Raw genomic sequence first — 25783 nt, forward strand, 5'->3', positions numbered from 1 at the left:
CTTTATCTTATGGGTGGTATTTTCAGTAGGACCAAAAAATACTCAAAGTTTTAATCCATAATGATGAGGATTCAGGATCAGCCCTATCATCAGCCACCTAGAGTGGTCGCAATGACCAGATAGGCGGGATATAAATAGAATAAATAAAATAAATAAATAAATTTACAGACTGATGACTTAGGCAATGGATGCTACAAGTAACAGCCTACCCGGTAAACTATCCTGCAGGTGCAGTGAGGTCAAGATGCAGCCCCATCGCCCGTGTTGAAGAGAGATTCAGCTGCCAGTTGAATCAGCTTTTGAACAGAGAGTGGGGCTGAAAGTACTCTGTTCTGCCCTGCCGAAACTAGGTGTGCTGCTGAACAAGGTTCTCTCTTTCTTCTTAAATCACTGTGTGGTCTGATGATCACTTTAGGGCGTGCTTACATCGCAGCTTCCTGTGCTCTCAGAATATTAGTGTGGTGTATCTGGGAATGTGATTTAAGCATTCAGGGGTTGGGGGTGTCAAGCAAATCGTTTATCACATTTTGTCCCCCATTACACCTGTGTTGCACAAAAACACAGCTCAACTTATATGACTGCCTAATCATATAACATAAATAATATTTGAAAAATCATGTGATCTCATGCAATTCTTTTGGCCTCTTGGCAGGAAAAAGAAAATACTCTGCCCCAATCACTGTTGGAAACTATTTGAATGCTACATATCTCCTCATTCCACGTGGTCCTTGTTGACTATAGAGCTTGGGAGTGTTACATTTTACACTGCAAGTACCAGAATCTCCTAGCCAGCAGCCATGCTGCCTCAGGGATTCTGGTGACCACAGTATTAAAAAGGAATATTTTGAAGCTTTGAATAATTATCATCTAGCTTTCTTAAGATACGAAAATCTAATGCTTGACTTGAATAAGGTGGCTCCAATGATTTCTGCCCATAACAGTAGGATGCTAATAATTTGCTTTTTTGTTCTCTAGAGAAACCTGCCTCACACTCTGGTTACTGGATGCCATCAGCAAAGGACCCACCTCCATCCTGTCATTTCATATTGCTGCTGTGGTGGGGATTGCATTTACAGCTGCTGTGATTTTTATTTCTATGGCTTCAGCTACTACTGCAGGAGAAGCATGGTCAGGAGACAAGCATGTCTGTCAGAAACAGGAGACTGAGATTGCTGATGCCGGCTCAGTTTTTATAGATGTACCTTGTCAAATGACTGCAGTCTGAATGACTTCTGGGCAGGAAGGAAGTGTGAAACAATTAAAAAGAGTTAAGGATGTCTACACAGAGCTAAGTTTTGGGAGGTCATTCTTATGCTTGAGGTGTTACTGCTTTGCACGTTCTCAGCAGTCTATGGGGAATATATTTCCCAAATGCATTCTCTTCTGCTTCTCTGGCATTTCTTGCCTTCTCTTCCAGACTGTAATTCATCCTGACAAAGTTTTCAGTTTCTGTCTTCCCCCTTAAGCTTCCCATTGTTGTTATAAAGCATAAATGTGTGTAGGCCAAGAAGAGCAAATGCTTCAACTTCCTCTAGTTGTACTGTGAATGATAAACACTATTGTTTTATTCACAAAACACCGTGTACATAGATAGTTATAAAACTGAAGCGACTCAAAATGTGCTTGCTGATTGACTCATCTAAAATTCAGGTATTTACAGACATTTTCTTCTGTCTAAACAAGAAGCTGAGTTTTGGGGATGATAAGAGAGTATAAACATCAAAATTAGTTCTCTATGATCCTTGTCTTGAACCTTAAAACTTAAAGCAGCTTCTAGAGTAGCAGGAGCTGCTTTGTGAATAAATTTCCCATAGACATAAATGAACACATCAATGCTGTTGGATTTGGGGCTTTTGTTACACATTTCTTCACTTACAAAAGCCTTTCCAATGGTATGGTTTCAGCTATATATATTACCAGCTTACTCTACCACATCAGCTTATATCTTGTTGTGTCACATTTTAAATTCGGTACACCACTTGGGTATTCTTGGAATTTTTTAAATACATTAAAGAAAAAAGAGTAAATAAATTTCTGTAACAGTAGGCTTTCTCACAACTCTTTATAGCTTGCTGATTTCCCCCTCAAGGTTGGTGTGTTCCAAATCGTGGATCTCCCTGCTGGAATATTAATTCTTAATGCTTATGTTTGAGATTTGCCTCATGAATCAGTGGTAGTGTAGTTGTACAAACATATAGTAAGAGAATAATTTCACCGTATTAAATATGTTTAAATATTTCCAACTAGCGCCAAAGCAGATTTCAGTATCATGCATGTGTATTGTTAATACTATTTCTGTAACACTTTCAGGATATTAATTTATTTGTTTCTATAAAATATTTGTTTCTATAACATATAGCTAACTGGATAGCTCAGTTATTTAGGTATGTGGACCCAGAGGTTGGAGGGCAGTTACAGGGCGCCCCAGAAGAAGGGAATAGTAAACCCCAATTGAGCATTCTCTACCTTGAAAACTCTGAAAAAGGTCTCCATAAGTCCGAATTGACTTAACAGCACATGAGCATTATTACTACGTATTAGCTTTGCTCCATAGGCAATCTTACTAACATATCACTATATACTTAGGGTTGGCTTTCTTTTTTTGATTAAGCATTTTGAGATTTTTAAATAAATTTTATTTCAAATGTATTCTCGAATTTCAAATGATTGGGAGTTTAAATTCTCTGAATGTAAGAATGAATGGGTAGATTCAGGGTTAACTTGGATACACTATGGAGATTTTCAGTGTTTTATTTTTAGGGATGGAGAAGTAAACTTAGATTCAGAAACGGTTGAGGGGGGATTTTTGAACTTCCACTATACACATTTTAGCCACTCTGGACTGGGAATCTGTATGCTCACTTATGAGTAAAAAAGAAAATAGCCTTCATCTACATTCAATATATTTAAAGTAGCTTGTATAATGTAAACTCTGAAAGCACCAATGACAAACCTCTCTTCCTTTTTCAGAGTGATCATCTGTCTATTAAAATTATTTGACATGAAGTGGTATGCATTTGCTGAGTTTTCCAGCCATCAGTAATCAAACAACTATGAAATTATCAAACCAAACCAGGTCATGGCTGGTGCTTAATAGAGATGGAGCTGATTCAGGAGATAATGTATACTATTGTGCCATACTTGTTTCTTTCTTTCCCTAGATCTAGTGAGTGGCTATTCCATGACACCACCAGTTCTCAGCATCACAGAAGAGGAATACGTGATCAACGCTAAGGATACACTGAATATCACCTGCAGGTAAAAGCCCCGTGGAAATGCCCTTCACTCTTCCTAACTGTTACATCAAAAGATTCTGAGAGACCAGTCCCAGAGATTCATTGGGAGTCATTACTCCCAACTTCTTAACATCTAAGAGTATTCATAATGAACATCTGGCATAGGAATGTGATTAAATGATGTTTCTTGGAACTCTCTCTGAGCACTGTATAGAAAAACTGATAGAAGCTAGCTTGTCTCATTGGTTCATCAAAGCCAAGTACAATTAGTTCTGATTGGCAACAGCCAATTGGCAACAGCTTTCCACAGAATTGGCAGAATTCAAGCTCTATCTGGAGATGCCACAGAAAAAGATCTACTGTATTACTCAGCTATAATTCTTTCCTTTGTGAAAGACACCTGTGAAATAGGGTCTTCGGGATTTTCTCTTAAGAACACTAGGTAAGGTACATGTGATGGTCTGCTGGGTTCTTGGAGTTATGACCTGAGAACCATGACTTGTTACAGGTTCAGCAGGAACACTACATATACCTTCTCTAGTTTCTCATTACAAACATTTCCGTGTTGATATTGGCAATTGAACAGTATTTCAAGACACTGTGTCAAATGAAATAACAAACTAAAAACGATCCAGGCAGCTTACAGTATTAAAAGAGACAATATCAGAAGCTAAAATAATAAATCATTACCATATTTTAAAAGAATTAAACAAACATAACATTAAAGCTAGTAGATTAAACAGTAGTAAAAACACATGTAAAATAACAATAAAACCCAACAGTGCTATTTTTAAGAATCCTCTAAGAAAATCAGCCATTAAGAAAAAGCTTGCCTAAAGAGAAAAGTCTTCGTCTGCTTGCAGAAGGACAGCAAAGATGAGACCATGGGAGGGAAGGACTTCTAAAGTCCACAAGCAACAACAGAGAAGGCCATTTAATGCATCTAAGGTGGTGGGGGCAAGAGAAAGGCCTCTTCTGATAATCTTATCACTCAAGGAGGCTCATAAAGGGAGATGCAATCTTTGAGATAACTTGGACCCAAGTCATTTAGGGCTTTATAGGTCAAAATCAGCAATTTAAATCAACACCCAAAAAACGGACCAGCAGCCAGTGAAACTGTTGTTAACAGAGAGGCTATGTGATCCCTGTAACCAGCCCCAGTTAATAATCTAGCTGTAGAATTTTGGACCCAATGAAGTTTCCAAACATTTTTCAAAGGCTTTTGGAGTTACAGCATTCAAATTTTTAGGAAGAATAATAAAAGCAAGTACAGGGACATATAACAGTGGCTGAAGTCCAAAGCACATTAAGACTTGTTCTGCATGTTGAATGGGGATTTGAGCTTGTGTTTTTTGGCCAGCAGAACCTCCAGTGCCACAAAGCAAATCACTTTTGAAACGATAAAAGGACTTTTAAGAGTGGACTGTAATATGGCAAAGAATGATCTCACCTCGAATATACACCTATATAATTTTACTTAGAAGTCAGATTCGAATTTATGGCAACCCTAGTAGGGTTTCCAAGGTATGTGGGGTATTTAAGAAGTGGTTTTGCCAATATCAACCACCTCCTCATGACTTTCCATGGCCAAGTAGGGATTTGAACCCAAATCTCCTGGGTCCTAGTGCTATGGAATATCCACTATATTGCACTGGCTAGATTAGGTTACAGATTTCCATTTGGGTGGAATGCAGATAAGCCTGAAAGTCAGTAACCACTCTTGTATACAGGTATGCTTGGCCTTCACGACACGCATCTTCTCCAGTTCCTCTAGAGATAAATTGTTACAAACTTCTGTTGCCACACCTGTTTCAATTTAAACATTTTAATCTACATCAGCTCATGATGGCAAACCTCTCCAAGCAATATACCTATATGCTTTTTAATATACAACTCACTCTAAATCATTGAGTAAAGCCCTTTATTTAATAAGCCCTTTCCAGAGAAAGGAAAGCAGTTTTGTTAACATTACTAATTTAGTGCCAATTGTATTAAGCATTTATTTATATGACAGAGATGCACAGGGAGCAGGAAGGTGTTTTATTTCTAGTCTGAAGTCTTATGTGGGTAGCTGCCTTTGCCAAAGCAAAGAGGCTGACCTGTTGTTCTCTGAGTAATACAAAGGAATCTTCCCAACTAACAGTTCATTCCTTACTGCTGTGTTGATCCATCTTATCTTTACTTCTGCAGGGAAGATGACCAGAGGCAGGGCACATGCTAGGAAGAAGACAGCAGGAAGATTTCATTTTTTTTGTTTGTTTTTTGTTAATTCCAGACTATTTCATACATACAGGCATAAATGCATATGCACACAAGAATGCAGCCCCTATGTTTGTATGAGGTGCTGACTATTCTGCCCTTCCATACCTGGTTCCCCTTAAACTTCAGCTACCACATATAAACAGCCAGAGAACCAGCCCTTTGTGGAAGAACAGCAAAGTGGTATTGAACTGATGGCTTTCTCTGAAAAACATACTGACACCACATCACGTAGATGAAATATCTTTTCTGCTTTTAAGACCAATTAATTTTTTCTTCCTTCTCCTCCTCACTTGGCTTTTATTTCTGTAGCACTTGAAGGAATGGGTTCACCAAAAAAGATATTTATCTTATTCTTCTTTGTCTACCACCACCACCACCTCTTCTTCGCACAAGCACTTCTTAAACTGAAGCAAAGTTCTATTTGTTGGCTATCTTTTAATCTTGTCCGTGTTGCACAATTTCTTCACTGAACTATGGATGAGCCCAAATAGATACAGCTTATATTAGCGAGAGCTAGCAGGAAATATGCAGTATATCCAGGCCACAGAGGAAAAAGATAGCAGGAAAGATACAAGAATGAGCCAGTAGGAGATTTCTTCAGTAGAACAAAATCATTTCAAATGTGTATGACGCAACTTCTGTCCTCAGATTTCACTGGAGAATTGGAGATAGATTTGTTTGTCCATGCTGCAGCTATATGAAGAATGTTCTGGCTGCTACTTGCAAGCAGTATTAAAATATATCCCATCTCAGCTCCCTGTGCAGAACTCTTGTTTCCTTCTTTGCATATAGGACGTCAGATTTCATTTAGTCCATGGAACATGAACTGGCTCTGAGTTCTTATATTGACAATTACAGCTGGGGGGGGGGAGTAGAAATAGAAAATGTATAGTTCATCATTCATTAGTCCCAGTTCAGATATTAAATCAGGGTTGAGTGTTGTGTCCTCAGTCTATACAGTTCTGTTTATTATTGCATCCCATGTTCCACTCTTAATAACCTGAGTATAATTTGAAAAATTACTTAATTTCTGAGCTTGTGCATGCATTTTTTCCCTGTGTTTTTAAAACTCTGTCTCCGACCACTGGGCTCATTTTTTATTGACAGCATCATAGGATGAAAATCAATGTTCATATGCTTGTACATTTGTATCAGAATTTCCTTAGGTGTTGTGATTTCAGGGATGAACACATGGGCATTTATGTGTTTCTTCAGTCTTCTCAATATTCTTTTTTTGTACTGTTGACTCCATCATTGTTTTTGACAATGCTTTGGAACTCACAATCAATCTCCCAGAATTCTGGCTGAGGAAATTCCTGGGGTATTATGGGGGCTGAAGTCCAAGAAATCTGAAAGTCCCATATCTAGTCTTTAGTTTTAAAAAAGTATTTTTTGTTCTCAGTTCTCAGACTGTTGTATCTTAATCAATTTCATTTGCTTTTGAACTTGCTCCTCAGCCTCGCTTATTCTAGTGCAGAATCTTTTGCCTGGCAGAGTCACACTTTTGCATAGGCCCTGGATCGGAGCCCTCTGCTTAGCCTTTCTGCCTGGCAAAACCTGAACTGCAAGCTTCTGGCTTGGCTTTCCACCTGCATTAGAGGAATCTAACATATTCTTTACCTTGCTGGTATTAGAACATGGAAGAAAGGGAATTTTAGAATATAAATTCCAGGAGTCTCTAATCTGGCTTCTGTCATTACTTTTCATCCTGTACAGAGGACAACATCCCCTGGAGTGGTCGTGGCCTGGAAGCCAAGAGGACACCATCCAGGTTGGAAAAGAAAGTGATTCCGTGCTCTTTGTGAGTCCTGACAACATCCGAACAGTGAAGGAAGAGGATTGCGAGGGTACTGACACAAAGCCTTATTGCAAGGTCTTGACACTGACGGGTACTCAGGCAAATGATACAGGCCACTACCGCTGTTACTACAAATACATCAGTGCCAAAATCGAGGGCACTACTGCAGTGAGCACTTACATATTTGTGAGAGGTAAGAGGGTAAAAGATTTGCATGCCTAAAATAGGCTGAAGTCGTGGATTGTGTCGTAAGGTTGTAAGATTTGGAGTTAAACTATTGTGAAGAAAAAGAGGCAACCCTGGCTTTGGGAAGGGAAATGCCAACATAATGTTGACCTAAAAATGCAATTCTGACAATCTACCTGTGTCTTAACCTGCTCCATTGTTGCACTTGTCAACTTGTAGTGTTGCTGCTGGGCTTCTACACCATGTCTTAGAAGGCTTACTTGTATTCTGCTCCCAGACCAGCTGGCCCCAAGGTATTGGCAGGCTACGGAGTCCTGAATTCGGGTAGAGGCTATGCAGTGATCCAGCATATAGAATCCTGTTGGAGATCCAGAGGTTAGGTCCAAAAACAATCCAAAGTCAAACATGCTGTTGAAGAAAACAAACAGGGAGAGCCCGTCTAAAAGTCATTTGCAGCAAAGATTTGGATAGAAGGCAGATAAAAAAACACTCAAGCAAGGAAAAAAACACCTCCAACAAATCTCCCAGTCCTACAATGTGTTTTAAGTTACTGATCTGCTAGAGCCCTATCTAGAGCTTAGCTGTAGGCATTTAGTGAGGGAAACTCAGCTGCAGGATTTGGCTTCTTGGCAGGAAGAGTTTTTCTCTTCTGATGAGTCTTTTCCTGCAGTCAAGCATTTAATTTTGGGACTCCTACTTTTATTCTATGGTAATAGACCAGCCTCTTCCTTTCACTCAATCATTGAGTAGTCTCCTTCTGGAGATTTAAAGTCCTGGGCTCCGAAGGAACCAACAGTTTCTCCCCCCCTCCTTGCCAGGCTCGGGGATGTGTGTCTCAAACTCACAAGTGGGGCAGCAATACCTGGTTGTCTAAAGAAACTGCAAATAATTTAAATGAGTATGTTTGTTTCTATTGCTTTCAAAGGATGCCCTTAAGTACTTCAGCTCTTTCCAGAGACTCGTATAGTCAAGAGATACAGTGGTAGAACATCACACCCCTCAGGAACAAAGCAGCACCTTTCTGTACATGTTTACTTGAAAGTAAATTGTACTGTAGTATGTTTTACCTGAAAGCAATATATATTATGTTCAGCTGGGCATAGTTTAGGATTGAGGTTCAGAATCTCCACATTGTGCAAATATCGTATCTATCAAATTCTTGAATTTTACTTTTATGTTCCTTATTTAAAACATGTCCATGCTGATTTTCATTGTATAAAAGTTCAAGGTAAATTGCAATACAAAGAGTAAATGATTTCAGAACTGAATATAGGACAGTAAAGCTAATATCCAACTGTGATGATTTTTAAAAAGTCTAGTAGTTTGAGTTTGAGTTCTAGTTTCAAGTATAAAAGTCAGACTGCGATATATATTAAAATGCCCAGGTTAAAAGCTACATCTTGGTTTGGTAGCAAAAAAAAAAGGTTGTAAAGCAATGAATAGGCATGCCTCTTTAAGGAAAGCATTCAACAGCCAGGGTGCCACCATGCAGCTTTGTCCTTTGAAATGTACTTCTTATAAGAAAGCACATTATGTAAGCTCTCATTAGAAGAACTGAAGACAGAATAGTAGGGGAAAAGGCATGGTTTCAAGTATTTGGATCCTAGGCCTTTTAGAACTGCAAAGATAAATAATAGCAGCTTGATTTGGAAATGAAGTGAATTTTTTCTTGCAGTTTTATTGTCTTTTCTGGTAAGTCTTCTCTTCTCATAACATGTCCAAAGTACAATAGTTTAGCTGTAGTGAGAATTCAGGCTTGATTTGCTCTAGAACCCATCTATCAATCTAGTGACATAGATGAATCTAACTAACTCCCAAACAAACAAACAAAAAAAGGTTAAATTGTTCTTCTAGAGGGAATGAAAGTAACCCTGTCTATAACGTCTTACACCCTATTTATCTGACACCAACTCCCTGTGCTTTTACCTTGATGGAGGGATTTGGTTTCAGTTTGTTGGTTCACATCCAAAACATTATCAAATACAGGCACTGGGTATATGATGCAAGGGAGGCACACAACGTTGTATCCTTAAGTTACTCTGGGGCTGCTTTCACCCTGAACATAAGGAACTACTGGGGTGGGAGTAGGGGTGTCTGCAGAGACATTTTTGTCTTTTTAATTTTTTCTTTTTCTTTTGGTTTGGCCTGATATGCTTGCAGAAAGTTAGAGGATGCTGACTGAGTTGAGGATACAAAGAAATCTGTATGAGAAATTTGAGAAATACTGTCCTCTCATCCCCACCTCTAAATCTGCACACTATTTTCTGGTTATCTTGCATCACCCCTCATAATCTCAAAATGTTTCTCTACACACATGCTGGGTTCCTTCTCTCATCTGCATAAAATTAATCCAACCCAGGGGAATTGGAAGGAGAGAATAAGGGTGCCAATCCTCTTCCTGGTGAGAACAGAACTCCTCTATGGATTGTCATAGATCTGCTCTGGAGAATTCAGTTTCATGGGTGAATAGGGCTGGGATGCAAGAATTTTCAGTTCCCTGGGAACTCTCGTAAAACTGCAAGAGTGGCCCTGTCTAGTTGCTGAATTTTAAAGAGGAAGAAATTAAAACCATTGTTTAGGAAAGAAGAGCGAAATGGGAGAGATGTTTCAAATAAAACAGAATCCGAGAAGAATGAAAAACTGTATGGCTACATATGGTGCTAGGGCAGGGGTGAGAAGCATGGGACTGAGACTCCGCGATCTCATTCTCACACAATGTGAGTCCTAATGTGTGACAGATCTAGTCTTTCTCAAATTTTAAATGCTGTAAGCCGCCCAGAGACCTTTGGGTAGTGTGGGCGGCATATAAATTAAATAAATAAATAAATAAATAAATAAATAAATTTTTGCCAGTTAAGGAAGCCCTGACATGAAATGTGTTGTGTTGTTATTTATATGACAAATTGCTTATGGAGCAGAGCTCACAGTTGTACAGTTGTTTTGGTTTACCCCAAAACCTTTTTCCGTTTAAACAATTGGGAGTCAGAGATCCATTCCACTCTACTGCTGTTCCCCCAGAGATCTACCAGCAGTGTCCCTTCTGCCCTTTTCTGTTCATCTTCCTGACTTCAGCCCTTGCCCCAGACCAATACCTATTACTACTTTTTGCATGCATACAGGACATGTACCCACCATTTCTTCCTCTTAAGAACACCTCCTCATGAACTCACACATTTTCCCAACAGTTCATGCCAACATTCATGCTTTCTTTGGGTGGAGACAACTAAACACTTAAAAAGCAAGAAGTTGCTCTTTGAAGGGAAGTTGCAATTGCTTTTGAGTTATGTGGGTATTAGTTTAGATCATAGACCTTGGCTATTTAAAATCCGGTCTAAATTTAATATGGACAATTAATAGTGAGTTTCTGTGGTTTGCCAGCTGAGCAACTGTTGCTGGTATTTTAAAATAAATCGTCCTCCAATAACAAACTCGAAATAACAATAGCCAGAGGCATTAGAGGTTTGGCAGGAATTTCCCCCCATGAATGCTAGTTCTCTCTTAATCTAATCTGCCCTTGGTCTTTGCTATGAACATCTGTGGCTGCTCTTCAAGTACATCCTGGAAGAATATTTATATAAAAACACAGAAATGAAATAAAATCCAAAACCTCTAGTCAGGAGCATTTAGCAACAAAAGAACTGATGTACACCAACACCCATGAAAATATGTTTCAATCATGACCTTGTCCGGCAGTTGTAGGATAGTAAAATAGGTTTGTTATCTTAATCTAGAGAGTTGTTTTGCACTTTTCCAGTCTTGTGGGAGATTGATCTGGGAATATAATGAGCTTCTGGGAAAGAACCATGAGAATCAGTGAGGTAGTATGGAGCTTAATGCTGCTCCATGATCAAGGAGATTTGAGTTCACCTCCCACCAGGCCATGAGACCAATTAGATGGGCTTGGGCCAGTCCCACCTTCTCATCCTACTTACAAGATAAAGATGGGAGAGGATGAACTACCGTATTTTTCGCTCCATAAGACGCACCTCTCCATAAGACGGACCAAATTTTTAGGCAAAGAAAACAGGAAAAAATAATCTGGGAATTTTGCTCCATAAGACGCATACACTTTTTCCCCAATGTTTTTTTGGAAAAAAAGTGCGTCTTATGGTGCGAAAAATACGGTATGTATTTTGACCTGACATTTGTAGTAGGGCAGGATGCAGATGCTATAAAGAGGTATGCTTTCATTTTCAAGGGAAACATTGGGTCGGGGGGGGGGCTTCCTAGGCTATCTCATAATTGATTTCATTTCCCCGTACCTCAACTACTTGCATTCGCAGAGATGCCATTGTATTGATTGGTTTGCTAAACAAGCATGACATGTTTTCTTGTCAGTATAATATTGGTTAGGTTGCATGAATTCATAGATAAAATAAATGGATATTTGCTTTTAAATCTTTGCATCTTAAGTGATAACTGGAAGAGGACCATTGTCCTGTTAATGGGTTTCATCACATAACCAAAGACTGATCTAGTTGCATGCAGGCTTAGTCCCAGATGACAAATCTTACTGAAGAGAAAATGAGGCAGCCAAACTTTACATTGGTGCTTAATTCAAAACAACTGCCACAATTCATGTCCTTTCTGTACCCAGGGTCACAGAGATGCCTAGTTAACACCAGAACTGACTGACATGATTCTTGTTAGTCCAGGGGCTCTCTGGCCATAACCTTCTTAAGGTGAATTATAGTAAGATGGCACCAAGCCATAACAAGGCTTGATTGACCAGAGTTGCTGAACATTGCTGTTATTCGCCATTATATCGTTTCTAATTTACAGTAATCCCTATGAATTCATGACCTGCAAAATGTCCTGTCATTAACTCTCTTGCTCAGATCTTAAACATTCAAGGCTGTGTCTGCCTTTATTGAGCCAGCCCATCTGATGTTTGTTGTTTTTTTCCTGTGAGTCTTGTCTTCTTGTGATAGGCCCAAAGTATGATCGTCTCAATTTAAACATTGATATTTTTAGGGAGAGTTCAGGCTTGATTTGATCTAGCACCCACTTACAGTCTTTTAGGCTGTTTATCTGTAAAGCCTCCAATGCCATATTTTAAATGAATCGGGTCTTTTTTCTGTCAGCTTTCTTCACTGTCCAGCTTTCATAGCCCAGAGCAAATTCAGAAGCTACCCATAATAGCCCACATCAAGTAGAATAATTTTAAATTATGGAAATGATAGCATTTACAGTTAAAACATACAACAAGTCCTTTCAAAAGGTAACGCTTGTCACATTTATGGTTTCTTTTCTTTGCAAAGGTTTCTCTTTTTATAGACAACTGGGTTGAACTAAAGTCCAAACAGGTATAACCCACATTGTAGCCCTGTATGATAGAAAGCCATACCTTCTGTTTTCTAAAAAGTGCCTTGTGTTAGACATCAACAGTGAACTCCACGAATCAGATAGTTTTGAACTGATACATAGCAGCCACCCTACATTTCCACTCCCCCTGAAGGATCAGGTGTGTAGCCTTGGTGTGTTGTTGGATCTGGCCCTCTCAATGGAGAACCAGATCTCAGTTGTGGCCAGTTTAGGATCTTGTTACCTGGCTGAGCACCTGTCTCTCGAAACATCTATCTGCCCCACCTGCATCTCTCATATCGGGAGGCTTCAGATGGCCACTCTGAAGGGAGGCCAAAAATCACTCACTCGAAACTAGGCTTTCTCTGTGGTGGTTACTTCACTTTGGAACTCCCTCCCACCAGAGGTACGATTAGCCCCGTCTCTCTCCTGCGTTTTAGGAGGCAACTAAAGACCTGGTTGTTTTCGCAAGCCTTTCAATAGTTTGGCCCTAAATAAGTAATTTTATGTATCCCTTCTGCTGCCAGACTGCCATTAATTTTCACGGTTGTTTTATTGTTGTAGTAGTAGTTGTTTATGGCTTTGTGTCCTTCTGTTAGCTGCCAGAGTAGTAGCCTGGCTACTAGTTGGGTGGGATATAAAAGTAAATAAACAAATAAACAAATACATTTAAAACTGTACAGTTATTTGGAGATGAACTGGCTCATGGTACAAGCTGACCTGGGGGGGGGTGGGTGGAGTTCATTCCAGAGTGATAGGGTAGGGGAAACACACACACATACACACATGCCTATTCATCCCTCAGCTGTCCATAGGAGAGGCAGTTGTCCAATAAGGGTTAAATACTGTCTTATCAAAGAGTCATATTGCTGTCTACAAGAGAGAATCTTAGCAATGCAAAGTGAGAAGGAAAAAAGCAAAAGTTCATGAGACTGAAAGCTCAACCATAGGCTCTACTTGGCCTGGGACCTAACATTTTCTTTATTTGTTTTAAAAAGAGTTATAGTGTAGTAAACATGAATGCAATTTTTTTAAAAAAAGAGAACAGCATATATTATAGGTCTACACTGCACAGTATGATTACTCATTTGAAAAAATTAATAAAATCATAAAATTCAAAGGGATTTTGTTCAGCTTCTGGTTAAATGTATTCAGTGAAGAAAAATTCACTGCCTCCCAAAGCAGTCTGTCTCATTGTTAGAAAATTAATCCCTGTCATTAGCTGAGGTCTCCTTGCTTCCAGCTTCCACCCATTAGTCTTACCCTCTGAACTAAAGTCTCCTCTATTTGTGTAAATTAGCCTTGGCTGTGGGCATTCTAAACATGCCCATTTAACAAAATCTGAGGTCCAAGTTATATGTTATAAATAATCGTCCATTAGAAACTGATATTCAGTTGAATATCAGGAAAAACCTCCCTAACTATCAAGCAGTACGACAGTGGAACCAATTACCTCGGGAGTTGGTGAGTGCTCTCTGGAGGCATTCAAGAAAAACTTAGATAATCACCTGGCATATAAGCTTTGATTGTATTCCTGCACTGAACAGGGGGTTGGACTTGATGGCCTTCTAGGCCCCTTCCAGCTTCACTTTTTTATGATTTCTATGATTTTGTGAAGAAGTAGAAATGGCACCTAACCAATCTAGGTCATAGTGCCTAGTGTTCAAAGCCAGCTCAGTTGTTTTGGCACATGAGGCAGAAAATCCGTTGAGCATTTATCCCCATCTGCAGTTGATAAAAGTACAATAATAACACATTAAATAGCAAATAATTTGCTCTCCTTTCATGATACCCCATGTCTGTTGTCTAATAGGAGGGTCAGTCCTTGTCTTCAGCTGCCATTAAAAAATCATGTCACATTTTTACTCATTTATCATTGTTCTAAAATTGGATACTGCTTGTTTATCTGTTAACTCTAAATATGCTAAAGGAAGCAGCAATAAAACATCTTGAATGTTGCTGGAAAACCTATGTGCTCTTAATGGTAAGAAAGAAAATAATCAGAAACAACCTAGGCGTGGCTGCTGAAACACTAGATTGATAGCACAGAAATAACTTCAGATTTATGTCCTCAATCCCATTATTGCCTCACCATTCATAAATGTGTTGGCAAAATTAAGGGAAATAAAAAGAAGAATTTTAAAAAAAACATTGAAGGGCATTTGTTTACAGAGGGAAGAACACATAATTAATTATCTACATTAAGGAAATTTGTACAGTATCAAAATTCAGACTTCTATTTCTACCATTTCTCCCTTCCTTGAGCTCAGGATTGTACATAATATGTTATCGTCTTTTATCTTCAAAACAAATCACTGATATAAATTAGACTGCAATTGACATTTAGCTTGAGTACAGTATAGATTTGATCCTAGCCCACCCCTTTCAATGTGAAATGCCTTGTTCATTGTAACACACTGATTTACAGGGTGTTAGGCTGATCTGAAAATACTACTAAAGCAAACTAAAATGAAATGCTGAACTCAGACTAAAAATTAAGCAGATAGCTTAAAGGAACAAATATATTTTGTTTTGATCAGAAAGAGTGTAGTATAGCTCTACACAGGTCTGCTAATTGTATTAGCTAAATATGATTTGTTTCTTAAAGTTCCCAACTATATCTGGATTTAAAAAAAATCTCCTTAGGTTTGTTTTCTGAGTATGTTCTGGTTACAAAATGCAAATACAAGAGAAATAGCTAGGGATGAGAAATGAAAACTTAGCTTATGGCTATAATTCTATAGATTCTATAGAAGCTGTACCTGAGAGTAAGCGCCAGTGAACATGGTAATATTTACTTTTCAGTAAACATGTGTAGGATTACACTGTACAATCCCATATATGTTTTTAATTTACATGTATATCTGTAAAAGCAAACTAGAAATAAGAAGTTAAAAAAAGACAAAAATGTGATGGTACCTTAAAGACTGACTTTCATATTTTTAACTCTCAGGGACATAGCCTGATGAAGTGGACTTGTACACAAAAGCTCACATTTTTAAAAAAAGTTATTCTTTAAGGTGCCACCACCTTTTTGTCTCCTCTTTTTTTTACTTTTTATTTCTGTTTTGCTTTTTCCTGTAATGCTTGCACAGACGTAACACGGCTATCCCTTCTGCAACTACATGTATATCTGTGACACACACAATATTGTTTTGTATTGATTTTAGCTGACTTAGAAAAAATGGAAGGATAACAGCAACAGCATTTGTTTTCACCCCTTTCTCTGTTTTTTCTTTATTTCCTTCCTTTTCAGATTTTGAACAGCCGTTCATTAATAAACCAGAGACTCTTCTTATCTACAAAAAAGAGAATATCCGTGTTCCATGTCTGGTGTCCATTCCAGATCTTAACATCACATTGTTCCTGGTAAGAAACAAGGGTCTCACTAGAATTGCTTGGGACTCTGCCTTGTTTCAGCCTTACCTGCTTGAAGAAGAGCAGAGAAGATGATGCCAGAGGGATGAGGTGGGAGCGGGGGCATGCAGAGAAGCAGAGCAGGAATCTGCTAAATCTATTATCTTTGAAAATCCTTTGTGATGTTTCCCAGTTACATTTGCAGTCCTTTGGCCTTCACTTTGGTCTTTGTTCTCTCTTACACTGCTATCTTCACCATTCCTGGGAGTTACTCTACAAAATGTTAATGATTTTTGCATGGAGGTATGCTCCAGCATTATATAGAAATTCTGGGGGTGGAGGAAGTAGAAATCCCAGGGGAGCAAGGGATACATTTCATGCATATTTAGTTCTCCCTAATGTTTCTGTTCTGGGCATGCCCCACAGCATCTTAAGCACCTTTGCATTTCTGGAAGTTATTCTGCCTCTCTGCAGATGGCAGGGACCATCTCAAACATGATGGGCAGAGACCACTCCAGCCTCGCTACCAGAAGGCGCTTCAATATTTGACATGAAATAACCCTTCACAAAATTGGAGAGGGCTGAATTCCTACAGGAGTGACAGGAAACTATGGAAAGGAGCAGGATGCTACTGCATGCTTCTTGAATATTTCCTTCCATAAAATGTGGAAGAAAAGAGTAGCTTTGGAAGGCTACAGCCAAGATTGCCTTCAAGAGTTTCTAAGGGTGATGCCAAGGGTACCCTGTGCAAAATGTAACCCTCTCAGTTTCATGGAAGGTGCTCTCTCTCTCTCTTTTTCCCCTAAGAGCTGGTACAGTCTGCTTGGGTGAACCATAGCCCAGTGTCCCCAACCTTATCATCCACTTTTTCTTCTTCCTCCTCATTCTAAATAAACACATGAGGGGAAAAATTATTCAGAGTAAAATTATTCTCTGGATACATGTAAGGAATATGTGGAAACAGCTGGGAAGAAAAATACACCTGTGGTAACAATCCATAACATAAAACATTTTTCCATAGGTTTGTTTTTTTTCAGCAAATGTGTGAAACATTAGAATTCACTCATCAGAAGAAATAGAGATGGAACGGTTGTGACAATGACTATGTGTTTCTAAAGAGTTTGGTTCTCTTTTGTTCACTTTCTATCTCTAGCCCACCTCTGTCATCCACCCGGATGGGAAGAGCATTTTCTGGGACAACAAAAAAGGAATGTTGGTCCCCACTGTACTGATCAAAGACTCCTTGTTTGTTCAGTGTGAAACTCTCATTGACAAGAAGCACTTCAAATCCAGTTTCTTTCTTGTCCACATTGCAGGTGAGTTTTGGAACACGAGCTCTTCAGTCCCAAAGGACAATCTCTTAAAATGGTTATGCAATAGCAGCTTTTCCCTCAATAACGCTTAAAATAGCTCTTGATATTGTATTGAGGCTCTAGAATTGATGTCAACAAGGAGAGTATTTTCATGTGATGTTTAAATCAGAGCTTGAAAAAGTTAAAATTTTGGACTGCCATTTCTAGAATTCTGGGAATTTTATTCTGGAAAAAAATGACTTTTTAAATTTCTGGGATTAATATTTTACCCAATGGGAAGGGTAAGGATCCCCCTACTCAGCTGTTTTCAGGCTATATTCTAATCAACTGTAAATAATATTAAACTTTGGTGTCAGCAGGACAGAGGTTCTTTTTCCTGGATTATGATGGTCTTGGCTTTGGGCAGTGGACATCAATTAGAGCATAGTTATATTGGGGGGGGGGAACCCGACCAGTAGTAGGTTTAGCAGGTTTTAAATTGATATTTTTAAAAGTGACTACAAGCTGTACACGGAAGCACTGGGTTTGTTGTTGTTGTTGTTGTTGTTGCTGTTGTTTTTGCCCCAGAATCATGTTATTTTACTCTTCTTCCAAAGGACTGTTTATTTTAACTCGAATGTCAAATTGATTTATTTTCAATCGTTTCAGCATACGTGTGCATTTCTGTTAGTGTCTATGTCTCTTGCCTTGCACCAGCTGCCTCTCACAACCACTAGCCACTGCTGCTGTGGGGTTATTTCAGGTTTTTTTCTTTAATTGCTTGCTATCTGAAATAGTACTAGCATGACATGATGGATAGTAGGGGAAAGCAGATCAGACTGCAGACTTCCAGTTTATTCCAACAGGTACACACAGAGACAGGCAGGCAGGCAGGCACGCGCATATGCACACACGTGCACACGCAAGCGCACACACACACTTGGGGGGGCAGGATTGTTGAAGGAGAGAGGATCCATGTGTCCAGTTGGTCAGAGGGAACACACACCAGTGAGAGAGGAATTGACAAGAGAATTTTACAAGAAAGGGAGCTTCTAGGCTTGGGAAGGAGGAAGCGCTTCACAAAAAAGGCTGAGCTGTGTCTAACTGTTTTTCTTATGGCCTTAGGGAATGAACTTTATGACATCCAGTTGTCTCCAAAGAAAGACATGGAACTACTAGTGGGAGAAAAATTAGTTCTGAACTGTACAGTGTGGGCCGAGTTCAATTCAGGAGTCGATTTCCAGTGGGATTACCCTGCTAAACAGGTATGGACTAACATTTGCCTTGTTGATTCCTAGCTTCTGTGGGTGGTGCGTGCTTCCACTTTTTTAAACATTCTGGATCACAAAGCAAAAGAAGAAGCCCAAATTCATCCATAAAATAATATATCTAATTGCACTGGTATAATCGTATTCACCACACCCACCCATCCCTGTCATGTTGGCCTACAGCTTTCATTCCCCCTGCCCCTAATTTGTGGATAGAGAGCAAAAAAACTAAAATTATCTCTTCCCAAACAGATGGCAATTCAGTCGATTTCTAAACATGCTTTAGCTCAGAATATTCTTAGAATCTGTCTCTCTGTATTATCACTGTATGCAGGCAAGGATCTTATAGACAGAGAAACTAATCTGGTCACTAATTACTCATTAACTATATGCTCCCATACAAGTATGTAAGTGATAGCTAACCAGGGCAGTTTTACTCCTTGAAACATTTTATCCATCTTGGGAAAGAAGGTCACAGTGAGAGCATGGCAGGTCCATTCCTAGCATTAGGTAAAGTGAGGTGGTTGATTTGAGGGAGCATGAACTGGCGGCAACTTATTAGTCATTTGTAATTGCACTATTTTTACTGCCAAAGGAAAAAACAGAAACTTGTATGACTTTATATCTCTAGCACCAAAATTGCTTGATCAGCTTTATATACATTGCATATTAACTTACAGTCCTGGGGTGATGGAGAACTTCAAGCAAGCTTTTTCCTCTCCTAAAGCCGTACCTGTTTATTCCTTTTTCTTTTACCACCTGTTCCTGGCAGATGAACCGGAAAGTCATAGAACAGCCTGAGAGGCGATCCCAGCAGACACATACCGAGCTCTCCAGCATCTTGATCATCCAAAATGTGAGCCAACAAGACCTGGGAAAATATACGTGCATGGCTAGCAGTGGGGAGCAGGACTTGAAGGAGAGCATAGATGTCATCGTACATGGTAAAAACCATTAACTCAGGCTATAGAAAACTTTTAGGTGCTTTAGGTATTTTACAACTTAAAATTAACCAGTCTGTTAAAGAAACAATGGAGATGGTCAAATAAGCTGAGTTTCATTTAATGAAAGAATCGCCAGATAAAGGAGGCCCTGGATACTGCCCCTTTATCCTCTGTTGCTAATAAGCACATTATTGAGGGACATGCTATACATTCTGTATGTGTGGCCTGGAAGAGCAAGTGTCCCCACCAGGCAAAAATGAAATATACAGTATATTCATAGAAGTCGACTTTCCGTGTATGACTTAATTCAGAATCATGCAGTAACCAGTACTTTATTGTTCTCCAGGTAAGATGTAATGGGAATTCTCTACCACTGAAATGTTAGATTTTCCCTTATAAGAAATAGCCTGCTTGTTTTTATAATGGCAGAATGGCTTGTGAATTGACTGTGAAACTAGTCACCTTCCTTCCTTATACCTATGTCATTCTCCAGGAGACCTGTGGTATAGGCTACCATTACTCCTACCAAGCACATTTTTGGTTGAGCTGAGAAGTTGTGGTTAGAAGGGTGGTAAATGTTCCATTAAAATCCTCATCCAATTATACATCATTGGTAGGACAGCAATGCCAGCCTGTATGAAAGATAGATCCAAATGGCACTGTCTCTCCCTGGCATAAACTGACCATCACACACAATTTTTGTGCCTGGAGAATAGAGCAAGAGCACCATCCAGCATCCCACAGATGCATGTGTGGTTATTTTCTTTACAGTCCGTGCTTCTGCTTTGTGTACGGATTAATAATATCTCTTGCTTCAGATTATTTGACAGTTTTCACTCTGCCTCTCCTTCTTTCTGCTTTATCTGCCTGGTTTTACAGAGAAGCCATTCATCAATGTGGAGTGGAGGAAGGGCCCAGTGATAGAAGCAACAGCAGGGGATGAAAGCGTGAAGCTGCCAGTGAAAGTGGTTGCCTACCCTCTCCCTGAGTTCCAATGGTAATGCAATTTGTCTTTGCACAATTTGTCTAGCAGGCATTGGGGGGGGGGGGGCGTCCTTTGCAGAGAAGAGGAAGAGCAAAAGAGAAAGACCATTGCTGTTAATAAGGATTCTTGCCAAAATGTATGTTGCAAGGAAAAAACCCTCTCCTCCCACAAGAAAACGTGTCAAGAAAAGCAGTTGGCTTTGGACCTCTACATCAGAAATCGAGCTTTTCCCACTGTTTTTGACTGTGTTATCCTTTAGCATGTCTCATTAGCAAATGCCTTATGTGATGGACAAGCTCTAGAGGAGGAGGCAGAGTAATAAATGTTATTCTACAACTTCCCGCACTTCGTAGCTTCTTGGCAGACGTTAGAGTTGGGACAGGGCATGTCTTTCATTATTAAGTCTCTTGCCAAACACACACACATACTGTACTCATAGTCCCACCCACATTTCCCATAGCTATATGACATCTTCTGCACTGAGCTGAGCCTTTTCCAGCTGAGGGATAGTTGTGGAATCTGGTACTGAAGCAGCAACTACTCTGGTCTGGACGTGTATATCCTCTGCCATAGTAGGAATGAATGATAATCAAACTCCTGTAGGCTGTCACATTCTGATCGACCAAATGCAGATGAAACGACATGAAAAAGAAAGCCCAAGAGATGGGTTCCAGCTTCATCCTGTGTACATCTGAGTGTGCTGTGTGCTATTTTTTGGGGTTTTTTTCCTGGTCACCGAACCGAATGCCATTAATGGCAATTCTAAAAGATAACCAGAGGAAAGTGAAGAGTTGAGCTGCAAGATGCCCACAGGTCTGAAGAAATAGTGTAATCCATGAAACCACAGTCGGAAATGAATTCGTTAGTCTTAAAAGTGACATTGAACCAATTGCTCTCTCTCTCAGGGCCTGATCCCACTGACAATGACCGCCCCCCCCCCCAATTGTACCAGATTCTGCTTTAAAAGGCGACATAAATTTAAGTGTAGACATGAGGCACGTACATGCTTGGACTGCTGTGCCAGGGGAGCAAATTTTTCTGCTCCCCTCTTAGAAGTCTGTTTGTTTTGGGGTGGATGTGAACATGTAAATCCCACATTTGTGAATGCCTCTGCCACTTGGTTTTTTTTTTTAATCCTGCTGTCTGATATAGCACTATTATCTGATAGCAGAAAATTTAAAAATAATAATAAAAGTAACCCCCATGGCTTGCCCACCCCTCAGTCACCTGTCCCCATACCCTCCCACCTTTACCCCTTGTCCCCTCCACTTTTACTCCTTCGCCTCTTGTACTCTTTCCCCTCCATTCACCGCCCCCTCCTCCCCGGCCACCCGATCACTGCTGCCTATGACTAACTTTGTTTTTTTCAGGCAGCGTGGGTGGTGGAGGCCTCCACCAAGGTGGTGGATTCTCTATGCGGCTTTTCCCAAGCAGCTGGAGGGCCAACCATCAGCTGATCAGTGCTGCCCCTGAAAGCCACAAGAAGCTGCAGAGCCACATCCCCCGACTGGGATTGCAGAAGCGGGATTTCCTACCAGCTGGGGAATTCAGCTCCACTGCTTCTCCAGCTTCCCAGGCAGCACCAATCAGCTGATGGTCAGCCCTGCTCACAAGAATGCGAACAGCGATTCAAAGCCATGTGACTGTCCCATAGTTTTTCAATTACTATCAATTGCCTCACTGCATGCAGCAATGCAAATGAACAACCTCAATTCCTTCTCAGTCTGATTGGGCTGCTGTGAGAAGATGGGGGAAGGAGAAGAGCCATGTATGCCACTCTGAGCTCACTGAAGATAAAACAGGATATAACAGGATGACTTTATTCCATTTGCCATATCAATGTGTTTTTAGTTACTTTCATAGTTATGGGAAATGGCTTCACTCCATATGCAATGTAAAAGTAACTTCTAAGTTTTTTATTATTTTTAGATGTGGAAGGAGAAATATCATAAAGTCTTGCTTATGTGGTGTATCATGGTATTGTCTCATGCTCTCTTGAGTATATTGAGTTGATTATAAGATAAACTGGAAGGGAGTGGGTGTTTTTGCCACAGGCCAGTGGACTGTAGCCATTAATTAAATAAAAAGTAACTTTAAGTACTTCTGGGAAGCAGGGAAAGTAGAGTTTATTTTTAAAAAAATGTAACTACAGTGCTAACTAATGACTTAAGCCATGGAACTATAATGATGACCAACTTCTTTTTAAAAGTTACCTTCCAGGGTCTGAAATAAATGGCCAAAACATTTAGTCCTTGATGATTGTTAATGTTTTTCTTTTGATCAGCAAATAGAGTCAGCTTCTCCTAGTTGGAGAACCAGTTCCTAATGTCATCATTTTGAGTCCTGTGGTTGTCTTCTCAGAAGGAACATGACAAATAATTCATATGCATATTTTCTTTCTTTGCTTATACCCAGGTTCAAAGATGGCAAGTTAATATCCAACAGACAATCTCAGTATTCTCTGCAGATCAAAGATGTGGCAGAGCAAAATTCTGGCTCATATACATTGGTCCTGAAAAACAGACCAGCTGGACTGGAGAAGAGCATTAAACTCCAACTGATTGTTAATGGTAAAAAGGGAACAGATAACCAGTGGGATTCTAATAGGAAGAAGGCTCTGAAGCACCTGAGAGCCTGGCAGCCATTTGTCCCTGAAGAGTGCCTTTCATAAATAATCCCACGAATCGGAACACAATTGGGACTAAATTAGACATAGCACTGTTTAGCCTTGCAGTGTTGCTGTATTTTAAATAGATTGTAGTAGAGGGGACTGAACTAAATTGGGATGTTGGTGTGTGGGAATGGAGGTAGATGTTTGAACATTTTGGACAAGAAATGTCATGTCACACGTTACAGTACACATTACAAGGAAAAGAGAATGAAAAGATACAGAGTAATGGAGTTACATCACTCTTGCAGCATCTAGTGGACTTAACTCACAAGATTGTTATGAGGACAAAATTGGCTAACTCTGTTTCTTGTTGGAGCAAGGGCAAGACACAATATTAATAAAACAAATTAATAAGCTTGAGCACAATTAACAATTTGCCCCTTATATAGGTTGCTAGCAGCAGTGCGAGAACTTATAGAAGATGTGCTGCCTACAGAAGCTATATCGTTGTCTGTGTACAGTACTAAAGGCAACCAGGAATGCAAACCATCCGTATTTGAGATATCTGACAGATTGGACTCGTGAAATCATACACTATAATAAATGTGTCATTGTGCCACAAGATAAGTGGGAATTCCTGATCTGGTTTCCCCTCACATGGTTTACACAGCCACATAAAGTGCCCTCTAGATGAAGCTCCCACGGCCTACAGAAGAATGGCCAAAAGGCAACTGAGGGAAGAACATGGCTGTGGGGAAGGGTTTCACCTGCCTACCTGTTCCTCCACCCTTTCCAGTGTTGTGGATTTTGGCCCTGCCCAGGTTGAGACATATTGAGTGTATGCCCCTCAGCAGCAGAAGGAAGGGTGCCGAAATGTGTGAGAAACATGAATAGAGGAACAAAATTCATGGGGTCTCCTTCTGACAAAAGGCCCTGCAATCTTATGTCACCAGATAGGAAAAAGCTGAAACATGCAAGACTGCCTGGAGGTAGTCTATCATCCGTATTATCCCAGTAGTCGCATCTCTGACAAACTTGTAGCCAAAAGACAAAAGGGGAAATAATAAAACCTTTATTTGTTTGTTTCCTGTTCATCTATAGCAGTTAACAGAGGCCCCTCAAGCATGTGACATAATGTCCTCCTCCTCCTCCTCATAACAGCAATCTCCTGAAGCATCAGAGGCCAACATGTGCTGCTTTTCTAAAGGAGATGAGGGCAGCTACTAGCAGCAGTATCTGCATCATGAAGTTCAGGAGACCTGGGAGAAAGCATTGGGCAACTAGAGGGTTGGTGAAAGGAATAACACCAACAGTTCTCCCAGAGTACTGATTACCAAGACTCACAGAGAGAGAGAGAGAGAGAGAGAGAGAGAGAGAGAGAGAGAGAGAGAGAGAGAGAGAGAGACACACACACACACACACACACACACACACACACACACACACACACACACACACACACACACACACACACACACACACACACACACACACACACACACACACACACACACACACACACACACACACACACACACAAAATCCATGTTTCTATTCTTCTGATTTCAGTTCCTCCTCAAATCCATGAGAAAGAAGCATCCTCACCAAACATTTATTCCCGAAAAAGCCGGCATGTGCTCACCTGCACCGTCTATGGCATCCCAGCACCAGAAAGGATCCAGTGGCAGTGGAGGCCTTGGACACCCTGCCGGATGTTCCCCCGACATACTCTGTGAGTGGCTTTCTTCCTTGAGTCTTTACTGGATTCTTAATGCTGCAGCAGGAGAGGAAGACCTTTGTACGGGCCTTTAAACCCATGCACATGGTATAACCAGGATTTGGAGCATTACTGCCTAACTTTCATGGCGTGATCAGGGTGACGCAGGAAAGAACATCTGTCTTGCTCCAGGAATGAATGAACTGGAGCATGAGGTGGATCTTTCTGTTAGACTGCTCAAGGAGTAACACAACATGTTGGATTGAGAGCAGGGAATGACACAGGCTTTTCTGGTGAATAATGTGATATGCTGTTTATGCTGCTGGTTCAGGACCAAATTAGGTATGATGGAGATCTGTAAAGTGGATGTTCCTGTAATGATGATGATGATGATTACTGTGTTTCCCCGAAAATACAGGGTCTTATATTAATTTTTGCTCCAAAAAATGCATTGGGGCTTATTTTCAGGGGATGTTTATTTTATTTCCATGTACAACAATCTACATTTATTCAAATACAGTTATGTCATCTTCTTCTGGTTGCTGCACAATGGTGGAGGGCAGGGTTTCCCTTAATTAGCGATTATTTTTGGGGTAGGGCTTATATTACAAGCATCCTGAAAAATCATACTAGGATTTATTTTCAGGTTAGGTCTTATTTTCGAGGAAACAGTATTATACTAACCTTTGGTATGGAAAACTACAGATGTGGTGTTAGTCAGTTGGCTGTAAATGCTGAGATACAGATGTCAACCAAAAACACCACCTTATATCTTTTAAGTGCACTTCTCACAGCTATACAGAAATGTGAAACGACCTTCTGT

The 25783-nt window shown here is 40.0% G+C and overlaps 1 protein-coding gene across 3 annotated transcripts in view; it reads left to right on the forward strand.

The window, feature by feature from the left end:
* Positions 1 to 25783, forward strand: part of FLT4 (fms related receptor tyrosine kinase 4) — a 133520-nt gene that overhangs the window by 48106 nt on the left and 59631 nt on the right. For all 3 annotated transcript variants that reach the window (XM_072990071.2, XM_078385649.1, XM_078385650.1), the window contains exons 2-10: positions 3162 to 3258; positions 7215 to 7489; positions 16043 to 16155; positions 17297 to 17459; positions 18561 to 18700; positions 19476 to 19647; positions 20527 to 20644; positions 23048 to 23202; positions 24813 to 24975. In XM_072990071.2, the coding sequence (XP_072846172.2) occupies positions 3162 to 3258; positions 7215 to 7489; positions 16043 to 16155; positions 17297 to 17459; positions 18561 to 18700; positions 19476 to 19647; positions 20527 to 20644; positions 23048 to 23202; positions 24813 to 24975 (1396 nt within the window). The remainder of the gene's footprint in view (positions 1 to 3161; positions 3259 to 7214; positions 7490 to 16042; positions 16156 to 17296; positions 17460 to 18560; positions 18701 to 19475; positions 19648 to 20526; positions 20645 to 23047; positions 23203 to 24812; positions 24976 to 25783) is intronic.

This window comes from Pogona vitticeps, chromosome 2, assembly GCF_051106095.1.
Source record: "Pogona vitticeps strain Pit_001003342236 chromosome 2, PviZW2.1, whole genome shotgun sequence".
Lineage (NCBI taxonomy): Eukaryota > Metazoa > Chordata > Lepidosauria > Squamata > Agamidae > Pogona > Pogona vitticeps.